The 24037-nt window shown below is 49.7% G+C and overlaps 1 protein-coding gene and 1 long non-coding RNA gene across 3 annotated transcripts in view; one reads left to right on the top strand and one right to left on the bottom strand.

Annotated features, from left to right (window-relative positions):
• Positions 1-24037, bottom strand: part of ADGRD1 (adhesion G protein-coupled receptor D1) — a 180197-nt gene that overhangs the window by 125730 nt on the left and 30430 nt on the right. For both annotated transcript variants that reach the window (XM_055237915.2, XM_055237917.2), the window contains 7 exons: positions 20608-20862; positions 16858-16922; positions 15536-15691; positions 10069-10128; positions 7133-7250; positions 6116-6226; positions 4437-4512 (listed from right to left, as the gene is read on the bottom strand). In XM_055237915.2, the coding sequence (XP_055093890.1) occupies positions 4437-4512; positions 6116-6226; positions 7133-7250; positions 10069-10128; positions 15536-15691; positions 16858-16922; positions 20608-20862 (841 nt within the window). The remainder of the gene's footprint in view (positions 1-4436; positions 4513-6115; positions 6227-7132; positions 7251-10068; positions 10129-15535; positions 15692-16857; positions 16923-20607; positions 20863-24037) is intronic.
• LOC129460292 (uncharacterized) lies at positions 14335-19563 on the top strand. The gene is made up of 3 exons (XR_008650191.2): positions 14335-14866; positions 15460-15579; positions 16799-19563. It is a non-coding gene; the product is annotated as an uncharacterized lncRNA (long non-coding RNA).

Here is a 24037-nt window from a genome sequence, read left to right as displayed (position 1 = left end):
CGTACAGGAGACGAACTCAGGCTCTCAATCCAAAGAAGTCAGAACAAGGGGAGTAAGAAAAAGGGCTGTTATTAGGTTATTTGGAGAATTATCAAGTCCCCACAGTGACCATGTCACACTGGGGAGTGAACAAACATCGCAAATGAAAATATTCCCTGGGAAAGGAACTCCTTGATAACTGGCTCCTGCTGACACATGCCTGTGTGCTCAAGGAATCCCCTCACCCATCCGTCACACGCTGCTTGTCACCCTCCCTCAGCACGAGAATTCAACGCCACCCTGGGAACACAGTGTGAAGGAAACTCCAAATCTTGCCAACAAGGCGGCACATGGCGGCATCTCTGAGTGTGATCTTGGGTGACAGTGAATTCTTGAAGGAGACCTGAGCCCCTGACTGGCACAAACAGCAGAAGGAGAGAGCACCGAGGGTAACAGGCAACTTCCTCAGCGCCGATGCTGCCCAGGTGATGTTGTTCTCTGTTTCCAGCAGTACTGCAGCCAGGGCCTTTCAGAAAGGACAGCAACAGCCACAGTTCCTGCCCATGCCAGGAACCCCCGCAGCTTTGCACTGTTAAATAGTCAAACTTGGAGGAAATTTGCCAGAAAACAGTACAACCCGTACGCTTCACCTACACTCTCAGCTCTTGCCATGTTCACTTTATTGACAAACACACCACACACATACATGCAGGTATACACACATACCACACACGTACACACACGCACATGTACACACAAACATACAAATGCACACACGCACATTTGCATGCCCACGGCACACACAAAACACACATGCACATGTGTGCACACATAACACACATACACCACATAAGCACATACATGCACATGCACCTGTGTGCACACACACACCACACAAATACATGCACACATGCACGTTTCCTTTCTGCTGAAGCACTAGTGGTGTGTTGCAGGCATCACAGCATACTCCATCTCTACCACGTGTCTCCTAAAAATGGAGACTGCCTCCTACATAACCATCAAACAATGATCACACTCAGAAATTTAACGAGGACCCCACGAGATGCCCTAATGCACAGCCCAGAGTCAACTGCACACACCTTGCACCATCACTCACGTCCTCCAGAACTCCACTTCTCTCCACCCAGGAACGTGCATTAGCTCAGGCGGGAACCTCTTTAGTCTCCCCCAGTCCGGAACTGCCCAACTTCTTCTCCCTTGCAATCCAAACCACAGCAGCACACAACATCCCTTAGTTCAGGCGTGTCTGACCACTTCCTCGTGAGGGGCACCAGGCCATGCATCTGACAGGAGTATGCCACAGGAGGCATGGATGTCTCCCCATGACGTGGCAGCAAGAGACACGGGCACACAACGTGTCCCACGTTGATAATGTTGAATGTGGCCACCTGGCTGCAGGGGTGCCGCAGACCTCCCCATCACCAGGCACCCTCCTACCTGGTGACAGCTAGGACTCTGCAGGTCGGTGAGGTCCCCCGCCCCGCAACCCTGCTCCCGCTGGTGTACACATCCACTGATAGCTTCTGCCGGGGTCAGTCACTGCACTGAGGGCTGCAGAACCATGACCTACCGGTTCCATTGGTGCTCCGTGTCACTCTACAGTGACTAAGGACACACTGAGCCAGGTCCACCTCCCCACTCCTCTTTCTCGAGCACCTGTGAGTCCCTCACAGCCTGGGGAGGGGCCCTTCCCTCTGTGGGCTGTGGCTTCCATCTTCGCAGGAGTGGGAGCAGGTCAGTCTCAGCTCCATCCACCTGGAGGAACCGGCCATCCCGGGCCTGGCTGGGCCTAGCACGAGCACCCGTAAAAGCTGAACAGTCTCCATCATTACGGGACCACGCAGCAAGTGAGACTCAAAGGAGCCTAGGGGTACAGGCAGCCTGGCAGGAAGCAGCTAAGCCCCCACCGGGCCGTGGGTGGTCAGATATCATCCCCTCCATCATCACAGGAGCCCTGGAATGGTCTGCCTGGGGCTGGCTGTGGACACAAAAGTTCCTTCCGGCCCAGGCCCCACCCTTTGTGCACTGAGACTCATGTACTGACTTAGACCCTCACCCTCATCCCTGGAGAAGAAATTAAAGGACGCTATGGCACCAAAGCATCCTTTCATCCTCACAAGACACTGCGGACGTATGAGGATGACAGCACACAATACAAAGACAAAGACAGAGGGAAGTCCACTGCAGGCTGGCAGGAACCTGGCATATGTGCGCACATACATGCGCTGCCCGCACGGCGGCTGCACTAACCTGCTTCTCATCGTGCCCAGGATTTGATAATTACCTCAAAGGCAAAATGGCGCAAATGCCCAATCAGCTTACAAAATCACAAAAGCAGGCACTTATATGTCATGTTTAATACCAAGCCCTACTTACACCATTAACTCATTCAGTCCTCCTGGCAGCCCTCAGAAATCAGTGCTATTATTACTCCTGTTTTAAGAGGAGACACAGGCTCAAGTCACTTGCCCAGGGTCACACAGATAAGGAGGGCACCTGCAAACGAAACTCTTTGTCCCCTCCACTTGCGTCCACCTCTTCTGCTACAGGTACAAGGTACACAGGTACAATGTAACAAGTACAGAGACTTTACTGGATGAGCTGTTTGCATGATTTTTTCCCAGGTTAATTTTGATGACAAGGCATCTCTGCACTAAGTGCTGAAGAGAACTTCACCTGAGCTGAAGATCCAACTTCAATGCAAATGAAACACATGTTCCATCGCTGCACAGCAATTGTTTTGGCTTCAGCACGTAAATGTGCTGCTGATGGAACTTGTTGTGGGCCTGGTGTCAATGCTGACGAACCAGGGATGACTTGCCTGTCCAATTTCCAGGCCCTCGGTTTGCAGGGGGAAGTCAGAGTTAGCTGCATTGTTCTGGGACACAGTGGCCTGAATCCTGGGGCTCCAGTGTCCTGTCTGCAGACACCTGGGGCCGTGAGGATAGCAGAGGGAGAGTGAAGGCTGAGGCCCTGGGGACAGGCGAGACAGACTGTCTTCCATCTGCAAGGCTATGGGCTCCCCAGAGCAGGCCCCGCCAGCCTCTCCTCTGCCCATCCCTGCCAGCGCTGATCTAATGGAGGGTCTGGCAAAGATCTGCAAACTGCAGCTCTTGGGCTGGCTGCCTGGTTTTGTAAATAAAGCTGTATTGGACGGCAGCCACTCCCTGGGTCCCCCACGTAGTGTCTCTGGCTGCCTTCCTCCTGCGAGGGCAGAGTTCTGGAAAGCCAAGGCGATTTACAAGCTGGCCCTTCATGAAAGAGCTGGCTGACACCTGGCTGGAGTCAGATTCTGGTGGTCGCAGTGAATTGCCCCTGAAATGTGTGCACCCTGCGTCTGGAAGCAATCCTCCCGCCTTTGTGAAGTTGTGGGCCGTGGCACGGATGCCGCTTTCCCACGCAGTTTCTCACTGTGGCCGCACAAGGTACAGCGACACCTCACAAATGCACGTCTCATACATTTCACAGCAAGGCCAGTTTCGTGGTGGAAACTCCAGCAGGAGGGGCCGAGGAAGGGTCAACTTTTCATCACTATCTTGGAAAGGCCTCCCCACATAACTGAGATGGCATCTTTTTGAGGAATATCGATTGCATTTTTCTTTGCCCATTTTCCTGAAGAATTTTGGAAATCACACATGAAGAGTGGCGGGCTCCCCGCTTCCTTTCATTAGGAGGAAACTGGTAAGCATCAGGCTTCCCCCGAGAAATCTGACCCAGAAGATGGTGTTTCCTCCAGATCACAAAATGATGACTACATTCCTCAGGAAAGAGGCACACCCTCCCCTCCCTCCTCATTTCCCTCGTCCTCCCCACCCTCCCCGCCCCCCTCGCAGTCCCCACCCTCCTTGCTCTCTGGGTTCTCAGGACCCAAACCCACATGAAGCGACCTGCTCCTATGGAGGGGCCTGCCTGGAGGACAGCAGAGGCAGGGGACAGACAGAGCAGGTCTAGACGGCATCCTCAGGGTCCCTGGGTCCAGCCATGACTAAGGCCCATCTGCTCCTCCCTTTTCAGTCCCCTGAGCCCTCAGTTTCCTGGCCTTCCACTTAAGCTGGTGTGAAATGGCTTTGCCCATCTGTGTGTTTGCCCATGACTGACACACACAGGTCTATTGTCTTCCATTCCACGGCAGTGGAAACTGAGGCTCAGAGAGGTTAAGTCCCTTGCCCAAGGTCACACAGTTCTGTCCAGGCGGGTGGGTAGGGTCTTCTAGCCTGTGCTCCTGACCTCCACCCCACCAGCCTGGCCCCGGGCCTGCAGTTCCTGAGTGGCCTTCAAAACGCTGCATGTTTCCTTGCCCAAGCGGTGAAGCGCCTGGTACTCGTGTCCAGAGTTCTCAAACAGAGTTGTGCATGTGGGGCGGGCATCCCTGCGGCCAGCCACCCAGCAAACCCACGCACACCCACGCCCCTGAGCTGGGCACCCCCAAGACTCACTTGGTGTGGGCAGGCCAGATGTTGTTCAGGTAGTAGTGCATACTGTGGTACAGCAGACCCACGACGGTGGTCCAGGCTGCAGAGAGAGCAGAGGGGCAGGCGCTGTCAGCGCTCCAGGCCACAGGCAGGAAAAACACAAAGCCCCACGCCCCGCCATGCGTGGTGCCACCCCTCACTCCCAAGAACTCTCCGAGGAGAAGGAAATGAAGGACACTCGGGCAGAATTTGCAAGGACAAAGACCCTGCGGCAAGTCAGCAGCGTGACAGTGGCTCCCTGCTCCATCCCCTGAGCCAGCTACAGACGTGTGGAGGCTGCAACCCCCCAGGGAGAGCCAGGCTCACCCAGGGCATCACACGGATCTCAGAGCCCCTGCAAGCCAACGGGGGGCAGTGCCAGCCTCCAGCCTTGCCCCACGAATGCATCCCGTCTGCCCTCAGCACACAGAGGATTTAGGGCACCGCTGAGTGAATGAGGTGGTTTTCAAGGGGCAGAATGCAGATTTTCAAGGGGCAGCAGCCACCGGGACGTCTGTATGCCTTTGCCTGACCACACCTCTCTTATATCCAGCCATGAAGCAGGGTCACATGTGCTCTTGCTATTTCACTCCATGGCTCGGCCACGGCTCTGCCAGGATTGGAAATCAGGGCACTCCCAGCAGATCACGCGGCCAGGAGACGCTGGTGGATGTCGGCACCATCCCTGGGCCCTCCCTGCTGATGCTGGTGGAAGGTGGCATCATCCCTGGGCCCTTCCCTTGGCTTCTGGGGTAGGGACATCCCTGCCTCTGCCCTAGGAGCAGGGCACACCTGACATCATGCTAGGTGAGGACAGGGCAGAGAACCAGTCAGGGCACCTTTCCCACAGACAATCGAGATGGTGGCGGGTGCAGAGACCGGCTCCCCACTGCAGAGGGAGATGTCTGATCAGGGCTGTCCTGCTCCGCATCCCTAAGGCAGAACCCTGGGAAGGGGGCATGGCCTCTGGCCAGGGTGACAGGGGAAAAAATCTGAGGCTCTCCCCTGCTTGCCTGAGGTCCCCAGGGAGGGAAGGAGAGGAAGGAGATGTCTGCAGAGTCATATTCACTTTTTCAGGAACCAGAGAGGGTGACGGTCATTGTAGCAAAAAATGGCCAGGGCCATCTGGGCTCCCAACAGGGCTCCCTGCAGAGGCAGCGGGTCCCCTGAGCCTCTCATTTTTTATTATGTGATTTGACTTGGGCCTGCACAGGAGTGGAACCCCAAGTTCCTGAACAGATGAACCCCTCACCTGGCCCACAGCTACCTGAGCAAGAAGGGGAGGTAGCCCCATCTTTTTATCTTCGGCTGACCAGGTGTGTGCTGATTTAGGAGGATGTAGGCAGGATGACTTCCCAGTGGGCCAGATTCACCAGGCGAGCAGGTTTAGATGCTCCCAGACCCTACCCCAAATTCCAGTTCAGTGGCCTGGAGTGGGCACGGCATTAGCATCACTAAGGATCCTCTCAAGTGTGTCCATGAGGGTGGCCTGAGGACACGCTTTGACAACGGCTGCCCAGAGCCCCTCTCCTGCAGGACAGGACAGGCGGCCCGGGGGAGCACTGCAGATTGCTGGCTCGGTGGGCACCCACCAAAGCTTGGAGACTCTTCAGAAAGACTTGTGGGAGCCGCCCCGGAAGGGAGTCCGGTGCAGCCACACTCACCGTGCCTGTGGAAGGCCTCGTGGGGGATCTGGATGAAGCTCTGCCCGTGGGCTGGGAAGCGGTAATGGGAGGAATTCACGGTCTTGGGCAGGATTTTGGCCACGGAAAACTCTGTGGTGGAAGGAGCGAGAGAGCAGAAGTCCCGTCAGAGAGCTCACAGGCTGCAGGAAATCAGACTGCAAAACCCCATCTGCTTTTCTTTTTTGACAGGACAAGCTCCCCACGGGAAGTATAATTACCTTTAGAAAGCATGGCCTCAAAAAAAAAAAAAAAAAAAAGGAAAAAGAAATGAAGAGCCCAGGCAGTGACTGCACAGGGAGGCTCAGCATTCCGGCCCACGGGCGCGCGGCTCCTCACCTGGGGCGCCCTCCGCCCCAGCACAGCCCCTGGCTCTCAAGGCTGGTACAAGGATGGGCTGTGCCCAGCAATGCGGTGACATCGGCTCCTCCCCAAGCGCAGCAGGCGAGGGCAACATGGCCTGGAGGGAGAGGTCTGGGCCGACAAACTGCCACTAAACTAACTCGTGTAGCTTCAGCCCATTTTCCCCAGCTTGGCTCTTGCAGCGAAGTATCAGCACGATGATGCACTCCAGGTAAAGACTTTTAAAATGGAAAGGTCATCACCTCTGCCTCTACAATTAGACAACTGTGACAATTATCCTGGAGCGCAGCTGACAGCAAGCTGACTCCAGAAACCTGAGGCCACCCCTTTTATTCCACAGACACTTCCAGGCACTGCTGCTTCTGCCTCCTGCTCTGAACTGAGACCATCGCCCCAGGCAGGAGCTTGGCCCTCAAGTCACTGGGAAAAGCTTATGGGTCCTGTCTGCATATCATGGCCAAACACACCTGCCCTGATCTGACCACGGGTTTTCCTTCCAAATGTGGTTTGCGCGAGGCAGAGCAGTCAGGGAGACAGAGCATGGCTGTCTGCTAAGGGTGTAAAAAGACAGGCAGTGAAACGCAGCCTCCAGCCCCCGCCCCTGCCATGTGGCTCACCCTTACAAGCGACAGCTACCTGCCATGGCAGACGAGCCCTCCACGGTGACCTGGGGCGTCCTGCCGTGCAGGTTGGAGGATACGTGGCCCATGACGGTGTCAACAGTGTCGATGAGACTCAGTACCACGGCGCTGTCCTGCAGCAACACAAGCACCAGGCGCCATGAAAATCCACCCCACTCAGCCAGGACACCAGGCAGGTGCACCAAGCACACAAAATCAAGCTTCCCCACGTCGGCCACGAGGGAGGAAGAAGTCACACAACTGCCCCTTCCCATGGATCAGGAGGGGACCACACAGAGGGCCACATGCCCGACTGAGCTCATGGAGCATGGACACAGCCCAGGTGGACTCATCACCCCAGCCATCGCCGGCTCCTGCACTTCTACACTTAGACACGGGGACTGAGGGGACCCAACTCCTGGTCCTGCCTCCTCCCTGAACTCACAGAGGGACCCTCAGCACATCCTGGACTCTCCCCCTGCCTCCCTGTGCTTCACAAGGAGGGACTGATCGCCCCCAGGTCCACTCTGGGATGGGGACACCAGCAGCTCTGTCCCCTTCTCCATGAAGGCTGGCTGCTTCCGAGGTGCCGGCACCCCGAGCTATCTCTGACTGCCTTGACTTCCCAGGTGCTTGCCTTCTACTCCAAGAGCCCTCTGTCCTTTCTGAGTTCCAGAGCAGAGGATCCTGGTAGACACTGCCCCCAAGAAAGCAGGGGGCCCTCCCGGCCATCTGAATCTGCAGACAGCTCAGGGCCCGGTGCTCAAAGCTCAGTGCACGAGTCCACTCCGGGCTGACTGCCTTCATCCTCAGACACACATCACCAGGGGAGAGGCCTCTCTGAAGTCCTGCTGAGCTGGGCCAGTGAGCTCTGCCTTCACTGCTTCTCTTCTTCCCGCCTTTCTGGGGAAGCACCTGCCTGCTGCTAAGTCGTCAGCATTCTCCCACAAACATGTACTCCAGGAGAGCCTCATGAGCTGGAAATAGAATGCTGAGGCCAATTTTAGACATTTGCTCTTAGGCCCATGGCCTGATTTCGGTCAGCCAGGCCCAGTTAAGCACATGGAAGTCTGTGTTTCTGGCATGCAGTTCTGTGGGGCAGAGACCGATTCATGCATTCTCTTTAATGCATATTGGACCCTGCCTGAGTCTGGACAGTTTCCTGGTTACTCATATTTTGTAACAGATTTGCATATTTTGCCTTCAAAAGCAGTTAATTTAAAATCATGCACAAAATACGTCTGCGTGGATCTTCCGTCGGCTGTCCTCTGGGTGTTCCCAGCCTGCAGCTTTGGACACAAAGTCCCCTCGAAATCATGAAAAAGGTCATACCTTTTAAAAAAGAATTGTTTTCTAGGTAACACTGTATCCATCTTACATTCTTGAGCCTTTTTTTTCTCTCTTTGCCACTGTTAAACCTAATCTCATTCCACTTGAAATTATTCAAACAAAAGTTTATCAAATGTAAACTCTAACGCAATCTTACTAATAATGAGAGAATAAAATGCCACTTCTGCCTCTCAAACTGGCAAACATTTTAAAATATTATCAGGGCTTAGGAGAATGAGCACTTTAATATCATGGTGGTGTGGCTGGGACTCTTCTGGGCCAAGGCAGTGAAGAGTCCTCCTCACCCTTCTCTGCCCCTGCCTGGCAACCTTGGAAACCACATGTTGAGAAGCCAGCACTGGAAGACAGATGGAGCCACGATCCCTAAGTATCTGGGTAGAGAAGAGGCTCCTCTGACCCACTCTGGACTTTGCATGGGGGAGAGGTAAATTTCTACTGTGCTGAGCCACTGAGATGTGGGGATCTATTTGTTACTGCAGTGCACCCTGGCCTGTCCTGACTAATACAGTGTTGCAGGTGAATACTTAATATCATTGGAAAGTGTTATTGACATAATTAAGGAAAAACAAATTAAATCAAATATACAATATATTCGTTGAATACATATCTATAAGTGAACTGAAAACTAGACTATAAGGAAATATACAAGAATGTTAATAATCTCACAGTTTTAGGATATGAAGTGATTTTTATTTTATGTTTTTTATTATCTGCATTTTCTAACTTCTCCACAACTATTTGTTTTCTTTTTAAATAAGTACAATCAATAGTTATTTTTAGAAATAAAGGAAAAATTATTTCATTCTCCTTTCTAGCTATTTTGAGTACAGAGAACAAGAGAAGCTTTTTTTTTTGCACCTTAATCATGAAGTACATATTGTCGTGTGTTCTCCTTTTCCTTACTAAATCCAGTGACTTTTAACATAAAAAGCTTTCTATTATCATTCAAGAATGATGTGATGGTAAAAAAAAAAATACATATTATATGAAATGACCAAGATGAACCAAATACACATTTCTCATGGGGAATAAACCATTATTTCCTTCTTCCATGTTTAGGACAGTAACACATTACTGATACACGTGCATTTCTTTTGCCTTAGAGGACAAGGCATTGTGAATCCGTTGCACGTCTACTCAAAATGAGCTCTTATATCCCAGATGTCAGGACTGGGAGACACATCATTCTTTTTATGGATGTGACTGGGCCATATTATGCCACTTCTAGGAAGACAAAATGGTTCCCAAGCCACATATGTTTTGAAGATCAAAATGTTCTTTTCTCTCTCTTTTTTTTTTTTTCGAGACAGAGTCTCACTCTGTCGCCCAGGCTGGAGTGCAGTGGCACAACCTCGGCTCACTGCAACCTCCGCCTCCCAGGTTCAAGCAATTCTTCTGCCTCGGCCTCCCGAGTAGCTGGGACTACAGGTGCCCACCACCATGCCTGGCTAATTTTTGTATTTTTAGTAGAGACGGGGTTTTGCCACATTGGCCAGGCTGGTCTTGAACTCCTGACCTCAAGTGATCCACCCGCCTTGGCCTCCCAAAGTGCTGGGATTACAGGCATGAGCCACCATGACCGGCCATGTTCTTTTCTCTTACCTCTGACACAGCAATCCAACCAGGCAGTAGAAGGATCTCTCCCACAGCTTTTAAGAAGGTCTAAAGGTGGATAAAATGACACTGCTCAGCACCCGTCCTTAGGCAACAAACTTGAAGACCTTCAGTTTTCCCCACATCTTCCAATGGGTCTCTATCAACCACCAGTTCAGTTTTATGCACAGCAGTCAATAAAAATAGCTGAGTCATGGACCACATGCTATGTTACGAAGCCCTTTTACGGACGTTATCTTATTTGTTCCCTTGGCAGCCCTGTCAAGTCAGTGACCAGCACTGGAACGTCAGAATGAACACTGCTCAGTGACGGCAGGGGCCCTAGCACAGCGCCTGGGGGACACAGCAGGCCCTCACTGAAAGCCTGTGGAGTGGAGAGACGCGTGGGAAAATCATGGCCTGCTGGGTGCGCTTTTCTTGGGGCGAGAAACCAAACTGACGTGGAAGCACTCATGTTAACTGAAAATGACCTCCCTAGAAAGCAGAAGCTACTCGGGCCCTTGGTCAGGTCACCTTAAAACCATGTTTGGTTCGGCTCACTATTATTCTAAGGAAACAGTGAAATTAATTTCTACTGTTTCCTAATCAGGAGATTTAAATGAAAACATGTGGGTGTTCTACTTCGTTTTAAAAAAGCAGAATCTTGGACACCCCCTAGCCCATATTCCCATAAAACCGTAATTGACCACAGCTGAGTGGCACCGGCTTAGTGGATGTGTCCCCAGCCCACTCCAGACCCCGCCATCTCCACTGCCTCATACTCTCACGTCCATTTCACTCATCTGCATTATTCACACACACTCTTAACTGTTTGTCTCCAACTATTAGCATCAGAATTAAACTTAGAGGCTGACCAAACTCTCATATTTCCACCAAACCGCCATCTCCAGAATGCTCACGTTCTTCCTTACACTCTGAGACACTAAATTCTTAGAGAACGCATCATCAAAACTCATCATGCATTCATTTATCTTTATGAGATAAATATTTTTTGAGACCTTAGAGTGCAAAGCCTTAAGAATTAATGACATAGGGAATAATCGCCATCCTGTGTTCACTGAGCTGGAGCAGGGGCAGCAGACTTCTTAAAGTGTCACACAGGGACGAGGTCAGGCCTCATGGGTCATGCCCTGCATCACAAACACTCAACTCTGCCATGGCAGCGCAAAAGCAGCCACAGACAATACGCAAACAAATGGGCATGCATGAATAAAACTTTATTTCCAAAAGCAAGCAACGGGCCAGATTTGGTTCAAGGGCCATAGTTTGCTGACTCTTGATCCAGAGCAGTCTGTCACACAGAAACATAATATGGGCCACATCTATCATTTTAAATTTTCTAGCAGCAAGCACATTTTTAAGAAGTAGAATAAAAAAGGTGAAACTAATTTTAATAATGTATTTTACTTAGCTCAAAAACCTAAAATATTATCATTTCAACACAGAATCCATATGAAATTACTAATTAGATATTTCCCTTTTCTTTGCACAAAGTTTTAGAAATCCAGTGTGCATCTTACATTCACAGCACATCTCTAGTTGGACGAGCCACACGTAGCTAATCACTGCCTCACGGTACAGTACAGGAAATGACCCCTTGCCATTTTCCTGTCCAGCTGCTAGCGGACAGGTGAGAAGCCAGGACACCATAGAAACTCGTAGAATGGGGCCAGGCGCGGTGGCTCACACCTGTCATCCCAGCACTTTGGGAGGCTGAGACGGGTGGATCATTTAAGGTCAGGAGTTGAAGACCAGCCTGGGAAACATAGTGAGACCCCATCTCTACTAAGAATACAAAAATTAGTCAGATGTAGTGGTGCATGCCTGTAGTCCCAGCTACTTGGGAGGCTGAGGCAGGAGAATCGTTTGAACTCAGAAGGCGGAGGTTGCAGTGAGCCAAGATCGTGCCAGTGCACTCCAACCTGGGTGACACAGCGAGACTCCATCTCAAAAAAAAAAAAGAAAGAAAAGAAAGAAAGAAAGAAAGAAAGAGAAAGAAAGAAAGGGAAAGGAAGGAAGGAAGGAAGGAAGGAAGGAAGGAAGGAAGGAAGGAAGAAAAGAAAGAAAGAAAGAAAGAAAGAAAGAAAGAAAGAAAGAAAGAAAGAAAGAAAGGAAGGAAGGAAGGAAGGAAGGAAGGAAGGAAGGAAGGAAGGAAGGAAGAAGGAAAGAAACTTGTATAATGGATGCCAAAAACTTTGACTTCTCATCAGGTCAGAGATCACTGGGGTTTTGGGTAAATCTGCATGACTCATCTCCAGGGTCCCCAGCCAGATACCCCAAAACAGGTCTGCACCAGGGGTCCCACACGGATGGCACACAGGCTGAGCCTGCCTCGCAGATGTCTTGTATTTGGTCTGCATAGAATTTCACTTAAGATTTCAGTTCACTGCCTGTTTCTTAAAATTGGGAGATGTTCCATTTTAAAAATCCAGGTCTAGGGCTTTTCTTGCAAAATCAGAAGCAGTCACCCTAACGGTTACAGACAGGTGGCCTTGAGTCGCTAGCAACTGCTGGCTGCAGAGCAGGCGGTGCATTCAGGCTGCCACTACCTCCACTCCCCACTGTTGCTCTGTCTGGCCCATGCCATCCATTTCCTTTGGCCCCTGAAGCCACATGAGTCTGCAACCTCTGACTCTCAGGTATAGCTGAGGGAGAGAAGGAAGAGAAGCAGCAAGGAAAGTAAAAGTGATCGAGCTTAAAAAGAAAGTGTTTCCTGTGTAGCCCTGCATTGCCTTGTGTTCCAAACCAGACAGCCAGTTCAGGGACCTGCTGGGTGGTGTGGGCCACAATGACACGGCTAACTGCTGCCACTGCAGTGTCAGGTGCGAGACAGACCCTTTTAGCCCGTGATGAAGAGATCACAGAGCCAGGCAGGCGGTGGGCCACAGTGACTCCGGCCTGCCCTAGGGCAGGACACACACTTCTAGAAGATTCTGAGGAGTGACCTTTAGGACCAGCACCCCACAGGCAGCTTTCCAGATAACTGGACATGCCCCAGGCCACAAGCCCCACGAGGGCCGGGGCAATGCCCGGCACATCCATCACACATCCCCAGCACCAAGCCCAGCATCTGGCAGAGAGCAGAGGCTGCCCAATGTGCTTAATTAATAAAGTCATCAGTGAACCCATTCATGAGAATGCAACTGTGGCTCGTTAAGCCATCCATTTTATAATTAACGAAGCAACCCACCCACAAGTAGGTGTTTAATCAACATTCGTCTAATTAATTAATCCTCGCTTGGACTCCCTCCTTCCCTAGACACCCGGAAACACAGAGGGAGCCTGCTAAGTGTCTGCTGCACATTCCTGAGGATGCTTCAGGGTACCCACGGCCAGTCAGAGGGGAGGGCGCCCGTGCCCAGAGTGGGTGTTTATCGAGCGCCGACTGTGTACCACGGCTAGAGGGAGGCCAGTGCCCAGAGTGGGCATGAAGCCCCGACTGCATACCTTAGCTAGAGGCAGGGCACTAGTGCCCGGAGTGTGTTTACTAAGTGCTAACTGCAAAGAAGGCACCGCCTGTCACAGTGACCCCTTGTGGCCCATCTCAATAAAAACAAGAGTGTTAGTATTAATAAAGCACTTACTGCATACCAAGCCCTGTCTCGGCGCCTCACACCCGGTCCCGTGCATACATGCATAAGGACCCCCAGCTTGTGTATACGGCCCCTTTCCACCCAACACCGCGGGCCCTTCCCTTCAGAGCCCGGAAGTGCTCCCACACTGGGCAGCCGTGGCCCCACCCTAGAGCTCCTTCATGATTGGCTGAACTAGTGGCTAATCCCACTCCCCTTGGTTAGTGATTGGCCCAGGTGTGGTCATGTGGCCCAGCTCTGGCCAATGAGATGTGAGGGGGTGTCTCAACAAAGGGAACCAGGTGAAAGATTTCCCCCTGACGAGGAGGCAGTACCCTGACCCCGTTCTTTCCCTCCTGGAAGTGCTAGGGTAAGGCGAGGGTGCTGGGGGCCTGCAGCTGGGCGAGAAAAGGGCCGAGTGCCGAGAGAATTGTAGCGGTGCCTATCCAGCCCCTGCTGTGAGTGAAGACTGAGTTAGCGAATCCTCGGATTCCCACCTCGGGGCCTCTTGTTGCCTGAAGCAAGTGCATGGCCTGAAGTCTAAGTCCGCTGAGCAGAGGGCCCTGTTTGTCACAGCCAGAAGCACCTGAGAGACATGGGCGATCTCATTGTCCCCATGTCACAGTGGGCAAGCAGGTGTGCTGAGGTTAAATAACCTTCCCACGGCCACAGAGCCGGGAGTGGTGGAGCTGGGGTCAAAGCCAGGTGTCTGTGACTCCAGGACCGCTGAGCCCCGCAGCGCCATGTGGTTCCCTTTAAAGCCCCTCTCAGACTCCATGACCTGTCCTCACTCCCTCAACCCTGAGCCTCTTGCAAGCAGGGGCTATTAGCACTTGGTCATCCTGCACCCCCAGAATCTAGTATGTTCTATGAATGAATGAATTAATTAATTAATTAAATCTGAGAAGTCTAACTTCTCTTACGCGGACAGAAAAGCTGACGGCAACCTCCCTCCATTCCAAGATGTCTCAAGTCCCTGAACACATGGCTCTGCATGTGCTTCTTTGGGTGTGACTTCAGCAAGGAAATCAGGAAGAATTAAGAACCCTTGAGAAGTGCTCACCACGTACCCCGCACTGTTCTGTGCACATAGGAACCCACCTATCCCCGATGAAGCGGGCGCTGTTATTATTTCCTCCACATCTCCGAGGAGCCAAGTGAGGCAGAGACGTTACGTCACTTGACCAAGGCCACAGAGCAACTGCAGATCAAAGGTCAGTGCAGCCGTGGGGCTCCACATACCCTGCTGCTAACCCATATGCTGTGCTTTCAAGGTGAGCCAATCTCAAAACCCCTTCTGTCTTCGCATCCACCAAGATAAGCCCTAGCCCTGGAACAGAAGACAGCAAGTCTACGAGAGCCCACGATCCACCCTCCGCCTTCACCTGGAAACTATTTGGAGGAGCAGAAAGAGAAAGCATCTTGATTTTAATGCCATAAATGTTGCATTCTCTAAGTGTTTAGATAGTTTTGGGGATCCCCACTGTGCACAGGCTGTGGTCCACGCCCCATTGCTGGATCTGCCAGTGAGGCCCCTCCACCTTTTACCTGTTGCCAGGAGGCAGCAGAGTCTATTTGGACTAGGAGTTGCCAACCCACACGCCCACGGGGGCCAGGTGGCTGCACAGGGGGGGACCAGGCAGGTTGGGCATTGGGAAACCACAGCAAAGACTCAAGTGCTCCTAAAGGAGGCTCCACTGAGCTGTACAGAGCTGGCCAGAAGGGCTGCACCAGCTGGTCATTCATGAGAAGCCTGAAACCCAAACGTTTAAGTAAAAGTTCCTGCTTTTTTTTAAACTCAATCTAGATCAAACAGAAACATCTATGGTCCCGGTGAGGGTGCCACCCCTGGTCCACCAGACACAGACATCAAATAGCCTTACCTTGGTGAGATTCAAGGCTGTCTGCTCCGAGAGGGACTTACTGGGTAAGCTGAGGGATACATTTTGGAGGTAACTCAGTATCACTCCAGGACTTTGGAAGGTTTTTCTCTCTTCTGTCAGGTTGGTTATAATGGGATGGTAGGCATCTGTGGGCATCTGAAAGAAATTGGCAACATGAGTTTCCACTAAGAATTAAAACCAAAATATTATACAGAAGTTTAATGTGTCCTACTCTGGGTCGAATGCTTTTTTTAATTTTTTTTTTTTTTTTTTTTTTTTTGAGACTGAGTCTTGCTCTGTCGCCCAGGCTGGAGTGCAGTGGCACAATCTCGGCTCACTGCAGCCTCTGCCTCCCGGGTTCAAGCGATTCTCTTGCCTCAGCCTCCCAAGTAGCTGAGACTACAGGCGTGCACCACCATGCCTGGCTAATTTTTGTATTTTTAGTAGAGACAGGGTTTCACTATGTTGGCCAGGCTGGTCTTGGGCTCCGGACCTCAAGTGATCCTCCTGCCTCTACCTCTCAAATTGCTGGGATTACAGGCATCAGCAACTGTGCCTGGCTGCTCTTTTTTTTATTTATAGAGATGGGGTTTCACTGTGTTTCCCAGGCTGGACTTGAGCAGTCCTCCTGTCTCAGCCTTCTGAGCAGCTGGGACTACAGGTGCAGCCGCCACACCCAGCTGGTCAAATGTTTTTATACCATAATAGTAATATAGCTCCTACTATGTATCTGACACTTTTGTGAATATTTTGCTTATATTAACATTTCATCCTCACAACAACCTTGCGAAGTAAGTCCTCATTTGATGGATGAAACTAAGCACAGAGAGGCTTACTCAAAAATAAGTGGTAGAACTTGGATTTGAACCCAAGCAGATGGGTCAGAGTCTGTTTACTCACTATTATATTAACGTTCTCAAGAAAGGACAGTTCTTTAATTACAAACACTAATTCCAGACAAGAATTTTTCTATATGAATTGAACTTTTCTCCAACATCAAACGAAAAGGGCACAGAGAGAAGCCAAGCAGGGCAGATTCCTCACTCCCCACTCACGGTGCCCACGTCCCATGAATGAGCCCGGTATTTCCTTTTGGGCACCTGAGGTTCCTGGTGGCAGGAACTGAGAGTTTTCCCTTCAGTCACTCTTAGCACCAAGAATTAGTACTGCAGTTGGCTTCCCCTCCATTTGTTATTTCTTCCCAGACAATGTACTGCCAATAACAGAGAGCCCAGACACCTAATGGAATTTTCTCTCTCCCAGCAAACAGCCCAAGCAGAAGGACGTCAGCAAGGGAGGCCAAGGAAGATGCATCTGCTCACCATGGGGCTTGCTGTGGATGTCATGAAGAGGCTCGGCAGCGTTGAAGACAATAAAGCATGCTTTCCTGGAAAAAACAATGCTGGATTAAGGACTAAAACATGGTCACTTTTTTCACCACAAGGAAGAGCTGTCCTTATTAAAAATGTACTGACTTCAGACACATGGAAGAGAGTCTGAGAATGTTTTGAGTAGGAATGTTGCTGGAGATAAATTACGGGCTAAGAAATCAGCTGACTGAGTCGACCGTATGGATTTTCCCAGGTCACATTACTTTTCCATTTGTATCCTCAATCGCTTTTGAACACCCTTCATGCAAGTCAGCATACCAAAAGATGATTTTATACAAGGATTACTGATTTCAAATAAATAAAGAACCAAAAGAAATGGATTTCAGTTGCATCCAGACTGGTCGGAGGTAAAATGAGGAGTGCTGCAACTCGCTGGGCCAGCACAGACAGGAGCCCTGGGAGCGCCCTCCTCCGAGATCGATGAAGTGAGAATAGGCCCCCGTAAAGCAGTGGAGAAAACTCTTCCTGAGCCCCCTCTAGCCCAAGGATTCCAGCTATTCTTTGCACTCGGCCCCCATGGGGTTAATGATGAATAATTACAAACAATGAAGACATTTAAGACTGAAGACTAAGTCATGATTTGCTGTTCTCTGTCTGTTCACCCCCAGCTATTTCTAATCCCACTATTTCCTGATGAGAACACAGACTTAACCAGATATTCTACTTCATTTTTGGAAAATCTCTTGAAGTTGCTTTGGATGAGCTGAGGAGATGACGTCATCACCCCTTGCTGGCTGCAGGAGTGATTGAGCCCTTGGGCTTGGGTGGGGCTGGGCTGCTGGTGAACGCAGAAGGTGTGACGCTGCTGAGAGAACTGGACCCCAGAACCGCTCTGTTCTCCAAGTCAGAGTGACATTCGCTCCTCAGGTGCCAATGAATTACAGAGGAGTCATGTCAAACTCACATTTAACTGGTGTGTGTCCACAAAGCAGAGTAAGGGATAGTGAAAATCGGTCCAGCAATCCTGCCAACCCTTGCAAGCGATGACCACGGAGACGGGAGTGAAAATGAGAATCTGCCAGATCCTCAGTCGGTCCCAGTTCCCATGTGCTGAGTGTGTTTCCAGTGCCCAAAGGTACATGCTTTCCGATTGCACGGATCTGAACATAACCTTCTTCCTCATCTACAGAAAGAGCTGCTGTCCATTCCAGTGGTGGGGGAGAGGGGACACCTGGCCAGGGTGACAGATGGTCAGCACTGTGCCTTTGTATCAGGAAAGGCCACCACACCTGGACGGACCGGTCAGCAAATGGTGCCAGCTCTGGCTCATGAGATTAGAGGAGGGTGTCCCCTCTGGCCAGGTCACTCAGAAAAAGGCCCCCTCTGGGCACCTACAGCCCCAGCACAGCTTCACATGCAGACAGGTCTTCACGTAAAGAAAGACTTCTACCTACTTGTGTGGCCATGTCCCCACTGAGGCCTGGCCTGGCTGGGAGCAGGCTGGATTTCAGTTCCAGCTGTCACTCTGCATGGCTGCCCTGACCTCGGCTGTGTTGGACTCACTGAGCAGTGGTACATTGGGCCCCACACAGGCCTTCCAGGGACTTCAAGAGCCATTCTCCTATACATGCTTTACGTCATATGCCTTGTCTTCAGGACCAGGTCACCAGGTGAGATAGGATTCTGGTCGATCCAATTCTGGTTCAGTTCTGGTTCTGGCAATGGGAGTTTGCTCTGACAAGAACAAGAACCAGAAACAAGGGCACCTCTTTCCAGTGTTACCAAAATAAATAAACTGTCAGGAGGGCAGGATTTGTTTGAAGCTTTTCATAACATAAATACAAGTGATATCTTGGTTTCAAAGTGACAACTCTAAACCCTAGGCAATAAAATGCAGTAGATTGGTACTTTTTTTTCTTCTGAAGGACACTATCATTTGCCCTCTGTCCGTGCTGGGAGAGGGAATGCATTCCGTTGTCCTGGGTGGAAGCTGGAAGATGTAAATGTCGAAGGCTGTAGTGGACATAGGCTGTTTTTCCTGCACAGCATCTGTTCCTTCTGAGACCAGCATCCCTGATTGTCCCCTGGGAATCCCCTCTCCTCCACATGTTCTGGACGAGGCTGACCTCACTGTCATTTCAAGGGGGCTGGGGATGGGGGACTATGACCCAGACCTAAGCCAGTCAGCATATTCTGCACTCCCAGACACAGAAAATGACTCATGGAAGGTGCATGGATAAATGTGAGCCAATGTGAGTCCTGCCCAGCCCTAGCATGGGAGGTGATAAGAGAAAGAAGCTCCCTCTTTTCCGCAGAGGCTGCTGAGGGCTGAGGATGCAACCCTAGAAGCATGACAGCCACCTTGGCACCAGGAGGAGGCTAACAAAAGAGGGCAGGGTCAAATGCAGCGATTCCCACTGACTTCATGTGAGCACCTGGACCAAACCAGTTCTGAAGCAGTTTCCCCTAGAGCTTCCATTGCTAGAGCTGAAAAAGAAACACATGCCTTTCTTGGCTAAAGTTATTTTGAATTGGGTTTTCTCTCATACAATCAATAGGGTCCTAACAACTGAGGGACTCAGCATCAGAAGTGGAACGAGGGCAAGCAGCGTCTGGAACTCAGGCCTTTCTCTCCTGGTCCTGACACCCGCTGTGCTGGGTCCCAGTGAAGCAGCAGCCACGTTGTGAGTGCCTACATGGGGTCTGTCATTTTTTAGCAGATTATTTTATGTGGAAATAAAGAAACCCATTGGGGAAAAAATGGTGCATTCACTTGTGGGCAAAATGAAAATGGAATTGTAGGGGAAAGATGAATATTAATTTTAAAAACAGCTAAGAACCACTGGATTCTTACCATATGCCAGGCATTGTGCTAACGGCCTTACACACCTTTTCTCATTTTATTATCAACACCACCTCCAGAAAGGGAGTAGTAGTATTTTTATCCGTTTAACAGAGCAAAAAAAAATCGGAGAGATTAAGACAAAAAGGTTATACATTACACATTTCCATTTATGTGGAATCTCCAAAGTAGGTAAAGACAGAAAGTAGATTCATGGTTGCCAGAGTCTTGGGGAGGGGAAGATGGGGAGTGACTGTGCTCATTGGGTGCGGGGTTTCCTTTTGGGAGGATGAAAATGTTTCCAAACCAGGTAGAGGTGGCAGCTGCACAATGCTGTGAATGTGCCAAGTACTACTGACTTGTTCATTTTTAAATGGTTGTGTTTATGTTATATGAATTTGACCTCAGTTTTTAAAAATGACTTCCCAAAGTCTCACGGCTCATTATGGCACAATGAATATTTGAACCCCCGTCCACCTACCCATAGTCCCCTGCCCCGAACAACTGCCCTGTGCTGAATAGGAAGAGGTATCTTTGGGGCTTTCCAAGGGCCCATCCCCTGGGAGGCACACAGCTAACATTTGTTGATCAAAAACACTAATGGATCTGGAATATTTGCTCTCCAAAGCCTTCTATAATCCTCCATCACATATACCTTGAAACCCCGTGATGATCAACAGAACAATATTCATCTCAGAGCATCTCTAGTAAATTGTTAACTCCTCTATCTCAGGGAACAGGTGTTCTAACACACAACTGTGTTTATAAGGTTCATTAGGACACATCTCACGCCTGCAGTGCTGATAGCTGTAATGGGAGAGTGGGGAGAAAGGAGGCAGATACCAGGGTGAACCTGGGAACAGACAGCGGATCTGCCCCAGCCCTTCACACTCACTGACCAATGGCAGCAGTGAAGTACATGGCGATCTCATCCGGAGTCAGCGCCCGCTCCCAGATGATGAACTCGTCGAAAGCACCGTTCTCGTAACACTTGGCCTGGTCCTGCTCAGCCCCTATCACGAGGTTGACGTTGGACTCTCCGTAGTCACGAGACACTTTTCCACTCGGATCAGAGGTGCTCAGGGTCCCGTTGACGTAGACTTTCAGGCCCTCCTTGGATTTCCATGTAAATAGGACATGAGTCCAATAGGGGCCTGGAAAAGAGTGAAGGTCGCCATTCTGAGTGCCGTGGGAACGCACAGGCTTTTCCTGCTTGTAGGCCCATCCTTCTTTCTTAAGATGATCAATCACTGTTAACTTTGGTGAGTCCTAATACAAGGTATAACACAGACCTGACTTTCCCCAGTCCTTTGGAGCACAGGAAAGATGTTATCTTTTTGTCCTCATGCCCTAAATTCCAGAAGCAGTTCAAGGAGACTCCTTGTCATTTTAACATAGTAGTTACAAATTTAAATGCCCACAAGCAAGTATGATTAAAATATTTGAAAAATGGCAGGGCACAAGCGCCAACCAATCAGACCATAAGCTCAGTTAAGAACAAAATGGTCAGGAGCGAGGCAAGGATGTCCCCTCCTACCACTCCTTTTTAACATTGTACTGAAAGTCCTAACTAAAGCAATAAGGCAAAAAAGGGAAAAAAAGGAAATAGAATATACATATTGGGAAGGATGCAATAAAACTATATTTATTCACAGATGACGTGATTGTCTATGTAGAAAATCCAAAAGAATCGGCCGGGCGCGGTGGCTCACGCTTGTAATCCCAGCACTTTGGGAGGCCGAGGCGGGCGGATCACGAGGTCAGGAGATCAAGACCACGGTGAAACCCCGTCTCTACTAAAAATACAAAAAATCAGCCGGGCGTGGTGGCGGGCGCCTGTAGTCCCAGCTACTCGGAGAGGCTGAGGCAGGAGAATGGCGTGAACCCGGGAGGCGGAGCTTGCAGTGAGCCGAGATCGCGCCACTGCACTCCAGCCTGGGCGACACAGCGAGACTCCGTCTCAAAAAAAAAAAAAAAAAAAAAGAAAATCCAAAAGAATCAACAACAAAGCTGAAACTAATGAGTGAGCATAGCAAGATTACAGGGTACAAGGTTAATATACAAGTCAATTGCTCTCCATCTGCCAGCAACGAACAAGTGGAATTTACAATTAAAAAACACATTACCATTGTCACTGGTGCCAAAAAAGGAAAAAGAAATACATATATTATAACAATACATTTATAAGCTATATATGAAGAAAACTGTATAACTCTGATGAAAGAAATTAAACAAGAACTAAATAAATGGAGAGATATTCCATATTCATGGATAGAAAGACTCAATGTTGTGAAGATGTCAGTTCTTCCCAAACTGATCTATATCTTCAACACCATCCCAATAAAAATCTCATCAAGTTATTTTGTGGATATTGATAAACTATGGAGAGGGAAGAGAACCAGAATAGCCAATACAATACTGAAGGAGAAAAACAACACTGGAGGAACAACACTACCCAATTTCAAGACTTACTGTAAAAAGTTACAGTAGTCAAGACAGTGTGGCATTGGAAAAAAACAGACGAATAGATCTGTGGGACAGAATAAACAGCCCAGAGATAGACCAATAAAAATACAGTCAACCAATCTTTGACAAAGGAGAAAAGGCAGTACAATGAACAAAGAGAGGCTTTGCAACAAATGGTGCTGCAACAACTGAATATCCACTTTCAAAAAAAAAAAAAAGAATATTGGCTGGGCGCGGTGGCTCATGCCTGTAACCTCAGCACTTTGGGAGGCCAAGGCAGGTGGATCACCTGAAGTCAGGAGTTCAAGACCAGCCTAGCCAACATGGCAAAACCCCGTCTCCACAAAAATACAAAAAATTAGCTGGGCATGGTGGCAGGTGTCTGTAATCCCAGCTACTCAGGAAGCTGAGGCAGGAAGAATTGCTTGAACCCAGGAGGCAGAGGTTGCAGTGAGCCAAGATCGCACCATTGCACTCCAGCCTGGACAACAAGAGCCAAACTCCATCTCAAAAAAAAAAAAATAAATCTTAAACCTGTCATAAAAATTAATTCAAAATGGACTATAGGTCTAATATAAAATGCAAAACTATAAAACCTTAGAAGATAATATAGGAAAAACATCTAGATGACCTTGGGTTTAGTGATGGCTTATTAGATCCAACACCAAAGGCACAATCCATGAAAGAAATAATTGACAAGCTGGACTTCCTTACAACTAAAAATGTTTGCTCTGTGAAAGACGCTGTCAAGAGAATGAGAAGACAAGTCACAGATGGGGAGAAAATATTTGCAAAAGACATGATAAAGGACTATTATCCAAAATATACCCAAAAAGTCTTAAAATTCAACAGTAAGAAAACAAACAACCTGGATTTTGGGAGGCTGAGATGGGAGGATTGCTTGAAGCCAGGAGTTTGAGACCAGCCTGGGCAACCAAGTAAGACCTCACCTGTACCAAAAAAAAAAAAAAACTAGCAAGACATGGTGTTACATGCCGGTAATCCCAGCTACTTGGGCAACTGAGGTGGGAGGATCACCTGAGCCCAGGAGTTAAACGCTGCAGTAAGCTATGATTGCACCACTGTACTCCAGCCTGGATGACAGATCCTGTCAGAAAGAAAGAGAGAAAGAGAGAAGAGAGTGAGAGAGAGAGAGAGAAGATAAGAAAGAAAGAAGGAAAGAAGGAAAGGCAGGGAGCAAGGGAGGATGGAAGGAAAGAAGGAAGGAAGGGAGGGAGGAAAGGAAAGAAGGGACAGAGAAAGGGAGGAAAGGAAGGAAGGGAAGGGGAAGGAAGGAGGGAAGGAGGGAAGGGAGGGAGGGAGGGAAGGAAAAAAGAGAGGAAAGGAAGAAGAAAGGAAGGAAAAAAGAAAGAAAGAAAAACAGTCCAATTTTTAAAATGGGCAAAAGATCTACCTGACCAACCCATAGAATGTACAACACCGAGAGCAAATGCTAATGTGAACTATGGACTTTGGGTGACAATGATGTGTCACTGTAGGTTCATCCAATGTAACAAATGGATCATTCTGGTGGGGGAATGTCCATAGTGGGGGAAGCCGTGCCTGTGTGGAGGCGAGGGTAATGGGAATTCTCTGAACTTTGCACTCAATTTTTCTGTGAATCTAAAACTGTTCTAAAAAATAAAATCTGTTAAAATCTAACAGCAATACAGGCATTCCGTGGCACCCACAAACCCAGTCTGCAGCGGCCAAGGAGCGGGTAAGCACAGTAATGAGCTTTCCCTGAGGACGCGGCTTCTGTGCTGACTGCGGTGCGTGGAAGGGCGGCTGCCCCATCACGAGGTGGCCCCTACTCACCTCCCCCATCAGTAACACGAGAGATGAAGAGCCTGCCTTGCCAGT

The sequence above is a fragment of the Symphalangus syndactylus genome, chromosome 13 (genome assembly GCF_028878055.3).
Source record: "Symphalangus syndactylus isolate Jambi chromosome 13, NHGRI_mSymSyn1-v2.1_pri, whole genome shotgun sequence".
NCBI lineage: Eukaryota > Metazoa > Chordata > Mammalia > Primates > Hylobatidae > Symphalangus > Symphalangus syndactylus.
The sequence above is the reverse complement of the archived record's forward strand: the minus strand, read 5'-3'. Positions and strand labels throughout refer to the sequence as shown.